General features: G+C 37.7%; 1 protein-coding gene across 1 annotated transcript; it reads right to left on the bottom strand.

Moving 5' to 3' along the window:
- Window positions 1-1,259: 1,259 nt before the first annotated feature.
- Window positions 1,260-5,980, bottom strand: GPR85 (G protein-coupled receptor 85). Its single transcript, XM_020984653.2, is given in 4 exon segments — window positions 1,260-2,672; window positions 2,675-3,893; window positions 5,125-5,239; window positions 5,393-5,980. Coding segments are annotated over 2 exon segments (1,125 nt in total). The 5' UTR covers window positions 3,723-3,893; window positions 5,125-5,239; window positions 5,393-5,980; the 3' UTR covers window positions 1,260-2,595.
- Window positions 5,981-15,324: the final 9,344 nt, after the last annotated feature.

Raw genomic sequence — 15,324 nt, 5'->3', positions numbered from 1 at the left:
AAGATATATTAGAAATCACGTGCTCAGCCCTTGGCTCCTCTACTCTTAAACCCTATATCAGTTTTCTCTTCTATGAAATGGATACTAATGTCCCAACATCTAGTTTCCACATCCTTCATGGCAGTAGTATGGGGTTGAAGTTTCTAGTGATTATTAAAAGCCTGCCTGCTTAAGGCACACCATAGCTATAATCACCATAATTATTTTTCCCCAATGAAAATCTTTCATTTTGAAATTGAATGTAATCAGAATAACTTTCCCTTGGCAAAAAGTCCTTCATTATGTTTCAGACCACAATTCTCATGCCAATGAGAGAGGCAGCATGGTATAATAGACAGAGCCAGCCTCCAAGGCAGGAAGACCAAGGAACAAATTCTGACATGCTGGCTGTGTTATCCTGGACAAATCACTTCACCTCTAAGTGCTCTGGACAACTCTATAAGACTTTAAGTTACCAAGAAGGTGCTGACCTGCCTTAAGTCAGGTTCCTCACCAGGGACAGCCCTATGCCAATGAAATCCCAGGTCCAGTTCTTATACCAATGAAGCACATTATTTATATGTTAAGATTCATTTCACTGTAGTGTATTCATTTTAGCCTCAGAACCAATCAACTTTTGTATGAAGTAAAAATGAGGTCAAACAGATTGCTCACTAAATCATTGCTTGAATTCTTTGCACTTATCTGAGCAAAACTCTGACTGGTTTCATATATCGCTCTAGATTAGCATGAACTTTTCAGAATTTTAGTGATGTCTTCTTTTTTATAGTTAGATTAATTTTGTGGATACAAAAGTACTGCACAATGAAAGGGGCTGGCACCATATTATTTCTAGTCATATTAGAAAAAAAGATTTGAATTTGTCAGATTTTTGTTGTAGATTGTACTTCTTATAGACTGCAAATTCATGCTGCTAAACTGTAACTACTTTCCAAAATTAAAATGTGGTGCTTATTTCAAAACTAACCAGGTATGTTGGTTTGCACCTTCAAATAAAAATGGCCTATTAGAACAAGAATGAGGGTTAATTATGGTAAACTACACAACAGTGCAATTGAAGATGATATCATTTATCAGATTTGTGCTCCCCATCATTCATATATTTATACTTTGGGAGTATAGCAACTACAGAAAATAACAAGCCATAATACATCTGCAAAATCCCTAGTTTGTGCTTCCTAACTAAACTTAAAAAAAGAAAGGTAAATTGGAAAAAAAAAGTAAAATTTTATTCCAAGAAAATTAACAGGCTACACAGGTAAATTTTGGCAAATGCAACTTTATATTGAAATTCACACATCTGTATCTTAAAGAATGAGACTCACAGACTCTAATGTATTTCTAAAATACCAGAAATCATATTATAAGCTTTCACAGGTTAAAACTTAAATAATTTAAAACGACCAATACACCCAATGTGCAGAAAGTATAAACAAGACTGTGCCTTCAGTAGAATAAATGCTCCACAAATTGTGCAAGATATCATACTAAGCTGCGGTCTCCCCAGGACAGCTGACTCAAAATATAAACATACATCAACTGCCTGTTTCTCAGAACAAACTAGAATGGGCAGCACACCTTAAAAAAAAAAGATTCACATTATCCCAATGATGTGCACCCTAATTTTTCAAACCATGGAAGAAAAAGGAATGAGAGGATTAAGTGATCTTTCATGCACTCCCAGATGACTGACCAGAATTACAGATTCAATTTTCCTTGTCTATTTGCTCCAATGATAAATAAAATGGAAAATACCAGATAACCCTTTAAGGCAACATGTGTTTGTTCTATTATTCTGACTGCTCAATTATGACTGGATAGTACCATTAATGTTGCCTACCAGACAGATATCTAGTATTTGCAAAATATAAAATGAGTTGAGTAAACCTTTTTACCAAATCAACAAAAAGCTACGTAACATAGTCCAATGCTAGTAATTTTACCAGTAAGAAAAATGGCATTTGGAAACATTAACACATTGGGGGTTGGGGGTGGGGGCGGGAAGTAAACTCAAATTGGAACCAAAATCCTGCTTTTGGAATGGTCCCCAAAACTTACAAGGCAAACAGATTTTTAAGTGTGATAATCCAATAATGCATGGCACATCTTTAGTTGATTACAGTACTTTAAGTCCCCCAGTAATTAGTCTTTGCAAAAACAATAAGAGTATGAAATGTTTCAAAGTCTTCAAACTTCTAAAATTAGTTTTTTTTTAATCAACACGTTTACCTCATGTCAACTTAATTTATTAAGATGTCCAATGCTAATCTTTTTTGATGGTCTTATCTTATGTAGTGATATACACAGCATTTAGCACTGATACTTAGCACCTGCTACTTTCAGGATCTAGATTTCAACCACAGAGAGAAACTTAGGGCAGTGGGTTCAGTCCTTTCTTAATTACAAACCTTCACCAATGGTCAGCAGGAACACTTTTAGATTTAAAATAGGATTATAAGTGAGCTAATGCAAGGACTGCAGAATGTTGCCCAAATCCTTACAACTGCTGATCCCATTCTTGATTTTCTTCTCAAGATATGGCTACAGGCCACAATTGCTTAGCAGAGAAGGGTAGTGTTTCACAAGGCTAAAGATTTACAGATGCTCCCTCATATAACACAGTAAGGTTCCCTTGGTAACCTGGATTTTCTGCAGTAAAGAAGGGTTGTGCTGAAACAGCGCCTCAGCTCCCTGTTGGAGAAAATGCAGACAAAAGGATTGATTCCTGCTTGGGCAAAACTCATCCAGACAGCGGCTGTTAGAAATCCCCCTGGAACTACAGGCCCTCTTGCAAAAACTCTCCAGTAACAGGCCACCAGGTAGGGGCCCCACAAGGCGAGGAAGAGGAAAGTCATGATGTAGAACATTCTGCTGATTCTCTTTTCCATTTTGAACTCGTCTAAGACCAGCAGCCTTCTTCTGCCTGTGGTGTTTGCATTTTGCCTAATGCCCAACAGGGTGGGTGGTGTGGGGCCCCTTCCAAATCCTGCCAGCCAATTAGCAGCTGCTTGACCGCTGGCTCCTGGGCCATGAAAAGTCCAGTTCTGGCTGACTGCTGCTACAAACTGGACTGGCTTCATTTTCCTTCGATCGTGGACAAAAAATATCAGCTTGAGGTAGACAAGCTGTGTGGCTAGGAGTATGAGGGCAAGGAGCAGCATAAATCCCAAGGAATCATTGGCCCTGAAGGAACGATGTTGAAAGGTGCATTGATCCTCCTCCCTAATGAATGAATAAGTGCCCACATCTAAAACTGGGGGGAAAGCCATTGCTACAGAGAGGGTCCACACCATACAGATGACAGCCAGACAAGTCCAAAAGGTCAGCCTTTTTGTATAGAAGCGGTGGTGAGCTATAGCTAGGTACCTGGTGACGCTGATGCAGAATAGCATGAAAGCAGTGTGGAAGCAGGACAAAACCCCCAGGAAGGCGATCACTTTGCAAGTCAGGGTCCCATAAGTCCAGGTAGAACCATTTTTAACAGAGGTGAATACAAATGGGAAACAAATTGCAGATCTGAGAATATCTGAGCAGCAAAGATCCAACAGGAAGTAGTAAGGAGCTCTATGCAAGGTCTTATCTTTGACTAGCAAAATGGAGATCAGAAGGTTACCCACCACGCTGACTCCTATTATGAAACCCAGGGAAGTCAGTTTCAGAAAGGCGGTTAAAGGAGAGAGATTTTGCAAAATGTTGTCAGCTGCATGGCTATAGTTCGCCATAGATGGATGGATGCTAAGGATATTGCCTCAGTCAAGTCTCATGATCTATATATAAGAATAAGGAAGAGATAGATCCATACATCTTACTGCAAATGTAATCCACAAAAAAGAACTGATTTGGTGTCTAGTCATACATCCTCTTTTCTTCCATCTGATTTGCCATTAGAATATCTGAAAAAAAATTGAGCTATCAGTTCTTAAGTTAACAAGCAATGATGTCAGAAAGTACTAACATTAAGCTGTTAATTTATGGGAAAGCAAATGAAGTTGTAAAATCTAGTACTCTTTTTTGTTTTACATGCTGTGATTTTTTTTTGGGGGGGACACAAACATTTGAGATACCTGGATATCAAATGCATGCTATAAACTATTCAGTTTGCTTGAGATTTCAGAGGATTTGGCTTGTCTATGATTTCTTAGGTGATCTAGTTCAGAAAGGATCCCTATATTTTAGAAAAGGTATATTTTACTTGGATACCTTTAAGATTTTAAAAATGAAATGTTCCTTATTTTAAATGGTGTCAACCTAGGAATTAAACCTTGGCATGTAAAATTAAACTTACTGAGACTGCTAATGTAAAAGACATGGAGAGAAAGGAACATTATCCCCATCTATCTGAGGTCTTAATATTTATCAATGTTTTACAGATAGCTGCTCTGTTGATATAGATCACACCCAAAGAACCCCTGCAAAATTTATGTATTTTATGCAAAGCCCATCAAGCACATGAATCAGAAACAATCATTCCTGCATTTGTCTGGGCAGAGGAGTATTTGCTCTTTCTCCTAAACTGTGATTTCATCCATTAGACTTTAGAATGAATAGAGACTGGTCCTAGGGAGGACACAACAATGATGTGATTTAGTCTTTTGTCAGCCCCCCTCCCCCACCCCATCCCCCACCTTTTAGGCGAGAATCTTTTCTCTTTTAAACCCACATGATTCTTAGCAATAGTTAATGTAAATATTGGCCAAGGAAACACACCCAGAGGAATAATGCACTTCCATTTGTAAGCCTTGGCCGCCTGGATTCAAATGAATATCTTGGGTAATTAAGCCTCTCCCATTTACACCACTATCCCCAGTTCCAAACAACAAGTAGCTACATCTTAAAGCAAAAAGCAGATCATCTACAGGGTACCCAGATCCTGGGGTTGGGGCCACGCCAGGGAAACCAGGTTTTTCAGTTATTTCCCCCACTAAAAGCCTGTTCCCTTTGCTAGTCTTCTACCATCCAAAATAAGGCACCAAAAACCCTGGCAAAACCTGCGTTGGATGATTTTAATTTCCCCACTGGTGTGTCCCCGGGTAAATACCGACAGCACCAGGCATATTACGAAACCTGAAATCCGCCACCCCTGGATTTATAATAGAGAGATACATGCACATGCACTGTACATACACGGAGATGGGAAGAGAAATCGCTTCTGTGTTGCAAGGGAGCTGTTCTTGGTGGTTCGCAGCCCAATTTCCCTCAGTCTTGAAATGCTCTCCAGACAAGGAGCTCCCAATAAGCCCTGTTGAAGATGCATTGTCTGTGTGTACTTCCATTATGCAGTTTATTGTCAAAAACCACAGGGAGGTATCTCTGCCCGTGAACCTGCAGCTCCATCACCACCGTGACCCCCCTGCCAATCCCCCCCAACTTAACCAAGAGCATATCCTCCTACCTGTTGGTATTGGATATCCCGACAGACTATAGCTTCTTCTTTCTATAAATTGCTGATTTTTTTTTTTTTTGCCTTAGTACCTTGACTGAGGATCTAGTCAGCGGTTCCAACAGCGCCTGCGCGTTGGAGCCTCCTTGAGCTACTAGCCTCGTCCTCCCCTGTCGCAGCGGCACAATCTCTCCCAGTAACGCAGGAGCCCCAGCAGTGGCAGCACCAGCAGCAGCAGCAGCAGGGGCAGCAGCACCAGTAGCAGAAATAGCAGCAGCAGCAGAAACAGCAGAGGTGGCGGCAGCAGCAGCAGCAGCACTAGCAGTAGCAGAGGCAGCAGCCACCGCCTCAAGGAGGGCAGCCGCAGCAGCAAACCGTTATCATTGCTAGCTGAATTTATTGAAGATCCTGTCCGGTCCTCCTGGGAATATAAAGGCTTTGGTTCCTCTTCTTGGGGTTTCTGAACTTTTTCTCTGCCTTCATTCAAAGTGAGGGCCTGGAAAGAACTCATTATGCTCTTCTCTCTTTCCCCATCACCGCACTGTTGTACTTTGCAATGCATTAGGTCCTACGACCAGTGCCCGTCCCCTTCCTCCCCAGCTTCCCTGCACTCCTCCTCCCTTCTTCCTCCTCCCCTCCCCCCCGACTTTTTTTTCTTTCCTTCTTTGGGTATCAGAGCTTCTTTTGGTTTCCTTCTCAAATGATTCCCAAGCTGATCCTTGAATTTGCAAGCTAGCAGAAAGACTGGCATATAGAAGGGGACGGGAAAAACATAATTTTATTTTAACTGGGAAGAAGGGGAATCTGTTAGCGCAAGTTACCCCTGTCCTTGTTAATCATCTATATGCGCAGATATGTATCTAAACACACCCCGTCCTCTCCTTGCCAAGCCGCATAACATATGGTGCCCATTCTACCTTGACAAACATGACTAAAATGAACAGCCTTGGGAAGATAGATGTTAAAATGACATCTCTTTCTCCTTCTGGAGACAAATATGCTCTTTCTTTCTTTCTTTCTTTCTTTCTTTCTTTCTTTCTTTCTTTCTTTCTTTCTTTCTTTCTTTCTTTCTTTCTTTCTTTCTTTCTTTCTTTCTTTCTTTCTTTCTTTCTTTCTTTCTTTCTTTCTTTCTTTCTTCCACCTCAAAAGTACAGTAGAATAGATTGGTGATGTCAAAGCTGTTGTATGTGAGAGAGCTTCCCCCCACCTCCGTGAATACACATGAAGAATACTAGTAAGATAACAGGAAACATAGTTACAGCTACCTAAAAGTTCTGATGATATCACAGAAACTGCATAATCAGACATTTGGGTGCAACTAATATTACTAAAGCTATGCATTTTCTTATTCACCATTTCCCAGGTAGTTGTTTTCTTAGATATAGCAACATTTTTAAACAACAAAGAAGCCCAACGGACATACTTTCATTAATTCCCACTGCAAAACGTCTGCCTCTCTTCCTGCATACTTACTGCTTTATAATATTCTGCTAATGAAACACAGAAAAAAATAAAGATCTTCTCTACGGTAATAATTTGATCTCTAGGCAGCTATAAAATAGCTCTTTGCTGGGTGGTGAGACAGTGACATTCGGGAGAACTCAAGCCAATCAGCGCGCAGATAATATGAGTTGATTTGCATATCACATTCCTATTGGATACACTGCAGTAAAGGTTTCCCCTCCTCTTTTAAGGCTTAAAAATGAATACTTCACCGTCATGATGTCACAGCCATTACACAAAGCCCTGTATTGGTAAGATGGCGATGATGTAACACTTTTATGGTTACACTAGGATTTTCTAAGTTTATTAAATGCATGAAGAATATTTTACCTGAAAAGACATACAGTCTGTTGTTTTGGCCTCCAGTTATTGTAAATACATCCAAATAAGCCTAAAGAAGTGCTAGAAGAACCTGAAGGCATTTTTATTAAAAAAAACCAAGACAAAACAAAACCCAGCAACAAACAAACACTCCTCCCCTCAAGTGATTTCAATGTATTATGTATTCTCTTTCTTATTTATGGAGATATACTATAAATTCATATTTTATGGAGGTGCAAATGATTACATTTCAACTTTTTTTGTACTTTCAGGGCGTTTCTGTTTTGTAGTTCACAACACCTTTAGCATAGTTATTACATATTTTATATCAAAGGAAATTAAGAAACAGGAATTCAAGTACCTTTCCCCAAGGGATTCACAGTTGGCCTGATCCTTTTGGGGCATCTTTGGAAAGTTTATTAGTTTTCTTAGTCCCTTAAGGTTGATAGACAAGGAGGGGGAAAAAAAAACCCCAAACAATTTTGAGGTGGCTTGAAAGAGTTAATAGAGATTTTAAAAAAAGCATTTGACTAAGAAAAGTGTCTCCAATGCATATGTTAAAATTGCACAATGCCAGATATTACTATGAAAAGTACTTTGTTCAGCAACCTATTGAATATTGACATCAAGGGAGGCATAAAACAAGAAGGAGAAAAGTGAGTAACAGGTTACCCAAAGGAATAGAAGTGGGATTGAAAATTTAGGATCATACATTTAGACTTCAGAGGTCCATATGGTTCAACTTCTTCCATTTTCAGAAGAGGAAACTGAGGGCCAGAGGTTGAGATAGTTACCCAGTGTCACACAGGTAGGGAGGGAGTGGTGGTGGAGCTGGGATACGAACACAGGTTCTTTGACTCCAAATCCTGCAGACTTTTCTACCTCATCAGACTCAGAATTTGTAAAAAAATTAATCACCAGACATATCACTTAAGCTCCATGGACCTCAGTTTCTTCATCTGTAAAATGGGGGATTGAACCAGATGGTTTCTAAAGTCCCTTCTAGCTCTAGATCTGTGATCTAATAATGTCTTTACCAAACCTGGGGCTCCATGATAATAGCAAGCCTATGAGAGTGAATGATTTCCATAGCATGGAAAAGAACTGGAACTACTCATTCTCATTGAGTGATTCTATTCACCTATACTTCAATTTCTCCAGCTGTTAGACTAGAATGTCATTTTTGTGCTTTACAAAAGGGGCTAAAGAAATTAATGAGATATTTTCAATGTGTTCATTAACCCTACTGGAGAAATCAGTGGAGTGTGCTTATCTTACCTAAGGAGATGCTTTAAAAAAAAATAGAGAAAAATTACATAAGTCTTACAGGTTCTCAAATAAGGAGTTGTTACTTCCCAATCACTTGGGTCATGACCTCATTTAGTGTGTTAAATTCTTTCTTCCATTCTACCTTTCAGCAACCAAATTATGAAAATAGGAAGGAAGGCTAAGAGAAGATGACACTTGTGAGAGATGGGTTAAGTGGACTGAAACAAAAGAAACAAAACAAAAAAACTCATCCAACTGAAACTCTGGCTTGAAAGATTTTAGAGGTTGATAATTTGGTATACTAGAATTGCTGTTAATGTTGAGTATGATTCAGGAAGGCTGGTGTACTTTGCCTGATTTGTTTTTTTTGTAACAAATATGTAGGTAGAATTTCAGTAAGGAAAACAATTCAGCATATTTTATTAGATTATAGGATAACAATTCAAATTTTTGCCAATTGATTCACAGTCCCATGATGTGGGAATAACAGAGGTTTGGGCTGTACTTTATTTATATGAAAAAGTACATCACGAAACGAAATGCTCTTGGAATGTGTTGAGAGTCATAGGCCATAAAGAAACATTCTAATAAATGACTTTTATCTTTTTCAATTCTTCTCAATTGCTGAAGCTCAACTACAAAGCTTTGAAAAGATAAAAATGTCTTTGTTGTTTTCAGTTCTTGCCAAGACCTCACAGGCATTTTTAAGATTTTTTTTGTGTCACTTATCATGAGTAAGGCATCATTAATAAAATCAATAATATATTTAAGCTAACTTTTACTTACCAGTTCTTTGGGTCACCTATAATTTTCATTATTCTGAGATTATGATGTTTTGTGATGCACAGCTATTTTTTTTAAAAAGAATACTGTGATATGACAGAGAGAGAGAGAGAGAGAGAGAGAGAGAGAGAGAGAGAGAGAGAGAGAGAGAGAGAGAGAGAGAGAGAGAGAGAGAGAAAACATGGTGTAATAGATAGAAAACCAGAGTCAGGAAGACCTGACTGTTCAAGGCCTGGCTCTGAAATACACTGAATGCGTGACTCTGGACTCAGTGGCCCTAGGCCATTGGTAGAAAAGTTAGTGATTGGTAGAAGGAGTTCCCTGTATCAATGAAATCACAGCCTAGGGCATTGAGAGGTTGAGTGACTTTTCCCTAGTCACACAGCTAGTATCTTCCGAGATACAAAGAGATGAATCCAGAATTGAATAGATTGATCTTAATGGCTTTTGAAAAAATATGGAATTAAAGATTTTAATAATCCTAAACTACTTGCTGCTCTGAAAGTCCATTTCTTGAACATCAGTATTCTTTTTAAAAACTCTACTGGGGGGAGGTGGACCTACAGCCTCAATGCCACATGTGACCCTCTAGGTTCTCAAGTGCAGCCCTTTGATTGGATCCAAACTTCACGGAACAAATCCTTTTGTTAAGGAGATTCGTTCTGTGAAGTTTGGATTCAGTTGGTTGAACCAAGATGATTTTTTCATCTATTTTTTTTTTCTGATTTGGATGGTTATATGCTATTTTCTTTTAAATTGCTATGGATCTCATTGAAGATACTTTTTAGCTCTCTACTGCAATGTAATCTTTGAAAAGGAAGATTTGGAGAATCTTATCAAAAAGACAATCCTCTGTACATGACATTCTCCTTTGCTCTAACCAGTTGATGATCTAACTCAAAAAAGCAGCTGATTCTGAAATGACTGCTATACCTATAACCATCATTTCCTATTGATTAAGATAGAGTCAGATTCATCTGGTGATTTTGTTCAGTGATTAACCAGAGTGATAACTACTGAAATGAAAATAGCATCCCTTGTATTTATATATTGTCTGCCTCTTTTGGAGGCCTTTGAAACTAGGATGAATCCTCGTCTACCTTAGGAGGTTTAGATGTGGCTTTGTTTAAAATGAAAAAGATGAACAAGATGATTTTTTTTTTTTACTAGTGGCTTGCAACTCATTTAGTTTTCATAAAGAGGTCCCAGTGTGGTAGATTATCCTTGGTTCTTCACCTTTCATTGCAAATATTTGTTGTATATTTGTGTGGTCATCAGTGATGGTAAGGGTGTGCATGTGTTTGTATTCCTAGAATGATTGGGAAACAGGATATTCTGTGATGGGGGGATGAGTCCAGGGAGAATGACACACTAATTGACTAATTGAATATTTGGGTTAACTTTGAGTAATATGTATATACATAAACATCATCTATTGACTAATGATGGCATTTAATAAATGTTTATTAATTAATGCTTATTTCTTTTTTATGTTTCATTACACTGAATGAACTTCAAATTTTTATTTTAGCTTTATAGGAAAATCACATTGTTCTCAATGGGCGTTCATTGGAACTTTCTGTTTTATAGGTTCCATCATGAGGGAAATCACTTTTGGATGTATTTTGGGTATACAAATCTGTTGATTTGTATCTGTTATAAGATTTTAATATTGTTTGATGAGGCAATGTCTATATGTTCCAAAAGTATTTCTTTAGGTTTTTTTTCCCCATTTGTCTGAGAATGCTTATCAACCTTTTCCTTTTTGATGTCAAAGTATTCATTCTTTTATAGTTGTCCATTTGGGTGATGGGCCCTGTGTTTTATTATTCTACAAGCTACAAGATAATTTCCAAACCTGTTACCTCTTTTTAAAAAATATATATTGACTGACATTTTGTAGTTGTTAATTACTTTAAACATATCCTCTTGATTTAGCCTTGATTTTAGAATGCCCTTAAGTCTCTTAACACATTCACCCATAGCCTTCTCTTTGATATTTTTATATACTTGATCTGTCTTGGCTGGAGGAGACCAAAGTATTTGCAAGTATTGTCTCCATCCATTGACTCAATCTGACTTCTAGATTTAAGCTCAAAACTTTTAGTTTCTACCTTTCTTTCATGTACAATAAGACCTTTATACTTATCAAGTCCAAATGATATTTTGATACTATTGGAGAAATTGGCTATGAGATGAAAGAGGTATTTGATTTTCTTTATTTTTGGTAGAGCCATATAGCTTGATGTCAGCAATATACATAAAAAAGTCAATTAAATGTTTTGGCTTGACTCATTTAATTTGGAAGCTGTTCTTAATTCTATTTAAAACAGATGATAATGTATTTTAGTTTAGACTGTTCTTGAAATTCCATATTTTATATGAATTGTTCTTGGCACTATTGTGTTAGTGATATGTTTTAAATAGATAATATAGATCATAGATTTAGAACTATAAAAGACTTTAGAGGCAATTCAATTCAACCCCCCCCTTTTTTTTATAGATGAGGAAGGCCCTGAGGAAGGCCTCTGAGGCCCAGAGAGGTCAATAAATTGTCCATCAGCACATAAGGGAGAGAAGTGGGCTTTGAACCCAGGTCCTCTCACTCCAAATCTAGTACTCCTTCCACCATCCCACACTCTTGGACAATTTTCCATGTAGACATTAAATACCTTAGCATTTTCACTATACTTGGCTCTGTTTTATGAATATGTAGTTTTATCTTCATGGACTATTTACAAATAAGTCATGAATGCAGAACTGAATCAAGGCTTTGCAATAGTCAACAAAAGATGTTATAGATGTTATGGTGCTTGGGAACTGGTGAAAACTAGTTTGTCTGATACTGCCCCAACCCTCCCTCCTTCTCCCAAACACACATAGGCAAAGATTATACACTCAAAGACTAATTATTATACCCATCCCCCACCCCTGGCCTCTTGCTAGATGAACACAGTTAAAGTTAAGTTGAATATATCTACACCTTACATTCTTCACTCTTTCTTAGACAATTTAGAAAATACTCTCACTTCATTGGTCCCAAGTGTGCTATTATCTTTCCCCGTGGATGGCTGGATATTTTGTCTCTTATTGGTGCCAGCCAGCTCTTTGTCTAAATAAATTTGAACCCTGAGGAGACTCTGGGTCTTCAACCAGAGTTCAAAAACTATTGCACACCTTCCACTCTGGAAACCACCCCACTATGTACTGCTTTAGCATGGAGGGCAATGAGGTCGACACACCAAGACTGTTGCTCCCTGTTGGCATCAGATCTCCTCCTCTCCTTGTGAGTAATAATAGAGTTCTGTTAATTGCTATCATTCCAAACCCTCTTGTACTTATAGAGCTCTTGGGCAGCTTGTTCAATTTTAATTACTGAATAATAAATTAATCCTTGTGCCCCTGAGGTTTTTTGGCATATCCTTTCTGCTTCTTGACCAATATGTCATTTTCTTATAATTATTATAGATTTCTTTGTGATAGAAAGTGGATCATCATCATCATCATCATCATCATCATTATCATCTTTAAGGGCATCAGTTATATTATATAGTACCATCTTGTTTTAATCCTGGGTAAATGGGAGCTTATAGTAATATGGTTGCAAACTGGAAGATAGATGTTCCTGGTTTTCCCTCTTTCAGATGTGAGTAGGTGGTATAGTGGATAGGGTGCTGGGCCTGAGTTCCAGTATGGCCCCAGCCACTCATTAGCTGTGTGATCTTGGGCAAGTCACTTAACCACTGTCTGCCTCAGTTTCCAAAATTGTAAAATGTGGTTAATAATATCATCTACCTTGAAGGGTGTTGAATGAGATAATATTTATAAAGTACTTAGCACATTGCCTGGCACATAGTAGGCACTTAATAAATGCTTATTTCTTTTTTCTGTTTCACTACATTGAATGAACTTCAAAATTTTATTCTAACTTTATAGGAAAGTCATAGTTCCCTTGTACTCAATGAATATTCATTAAGCACTCACTATATACAAAACACTGGGACATATAAAAAGAATTCATAAAATATTGCTTCTATCTCGATGGAGCTTAAAACATGAAACTCTTAGTCTAGTTACCAATTTTCACAACACAATAGGCAAGCAACCTTAAGCTCTATCAAAAGAGCCATACTGTACCCTCTATATTGACAATCTGGTGTGGTTTGCTGGTATATAACCAATAACTGATATTTAAGTAGCACTTAAAGCTTTGCAAAGTGACTTAATTACATTATTTCATTTGAGTCTCACAAGACACCCATGAAGTAGGTACTGTTGACGTTATCAACTCCATTTTACAGATGAGGAAACTGAGGTAAGAGGTTAAATTACTTTCTTATAGTAGTCAGTAATGTCAGAAATGGCAATGCCAAGGTTGACTCTTTTACCTCATGTTATATCTGTATTTACACCTTTAATAAATAAAACATAAATGTGATATCATCATCCTAATAACCAAATGATGAGAACTAGAGGGTAATATGTGGAATTACATTTTTCATGATTCCAAGAGGAAGCTGTCACAATCATTTTCACTTGGGCAGAGAACAGCTCTGTAAATTGCCTCTATTAAAAGTTTGCTTGGGAACACTGGAAATTTGAGGTCTGCTGTATCCACTGCAATATTTGACTATTATCATGATTTCATTCAGCAGTCAACATGCATTTATTAAGTACCTACTATATGCCAAGCACTGTGCTAAGTGCTGGGGATACAAAGAAAGTTTAAAAAAAAAAGTCTCTGCCCTTGAGGAGACCACAATCTCATGGGAAGAGGGGTGGAGACACATGTATGCCATAGTAGATAGAGGTATGACCTTGAAGTCACAGAGATCTGGGTTCAAGTCCTGTCTCTGATATATACTGGCTGTGGGAATTTGGGTGCAAAGAAGGTGCTGAACTGCATTCATAAGGGGAGTTTTCTTACCTGGGAGTTCCTTGTGTGAAGGTATAGTCCCTATCCCCATCCTTATTTACATAGTGAGAGAAATTATTATTTCTTGCTTATACTAATAATCAATTATTGAATTATGACCAGGACTTTTTTCAGCAGTGTGTAGGTTGTACAGTCCCTAAAGGACATTGTTGATGGATGAGAATGTCCAAATCCCTGGGGTGCATGCCTTTCGATCCTGGGTGGGAGACCCCATCCAACTAGAAAAATTTATAAATAATTTAATCTAATCCAGGTGAAATCCCACCCATTGTATTCTAGTCTGACAGGTCTAAATGATCAAAGACATATACTCCAGCCCTTCATTAGAATAGATTTACCTCTTAGTATAATATTCATTCTCTCATTACTTGTTAAACAATCAGAGTAGATTGCCACCCCCAGGAACATCCATTCTTCCAAAGGCATATAAGTGTTGAGTCGGTTCCATGAGGGGTCTTTGGCATTTGTGAGTTCTGCTGACCCCTTTTATTAATTATCTGCTAGCATGATTAATAAAATGATTAATTGCCCAGAAACACGTCACAATAGATAGCAGCTCTTCACTTTGTATATCTCTCTCTCTCTGTATTATACACACACACACACACACAGAGTGTATATATTATGTATTATATATGTAAGTATATACATATATATATATATATATATATATATATGTATGTATTTTAGAATACTTCTATGGCATTTTCAGAGAAGATGTTGACTTTCATTGGTAGAGGGAATTTCCTCATCTGGGAGTTCCTTATACCAAGGAAATCAAGGGTCTAGTCCCTGGCTCACTTAATCCCCATTTACATAACATCTCTCTGCTTTTTTATTATTTTTTTTTTTAGAACACTGTACTTTAAAACCACTTTATGGTAAATGAATGCCTTACATACTCATCGTGAGCAGAGCCAAGAGTAGATGGCTTAAGCTTTTAGCTCTTAACCCAGTGTCTAAACTCTCTCCCTTGTGACACATTAGCTGGGTCTTTTAACTGGCCAGCAGCATGTGATCACTGGTTGGTTTGTAACCAGAAAGGTAGAAAAGAATTTTCATTGCATTCTGCAATGAAATATACTTTACAATATCAAAGAATGGAGCATGATGATTGTGAATAGGAATTTAA

This window comes from Phascolarctos cinereus, unplaced genomic scaffold (assembly GCF_003287225.1).
Source record: "Phascolarctos cinereus isolate Bilbo 61053 unplaced genomic scaffold, phaCin_HiC Scaffold_1;HRSCAF=81, whole genome shotgun sequence".
Taxonomy (NCBI): Eukaryota; Metazoa; Chordata; class Mammalia; order Diprotodontia; family Phascolarctidae; genus Phascolarctos; species Phascolarctos cinereus.
Note: the sequence above shows the minus strand (reverse complement) of the source record. Positions and strands in the feature narration are given on the sequence as shown.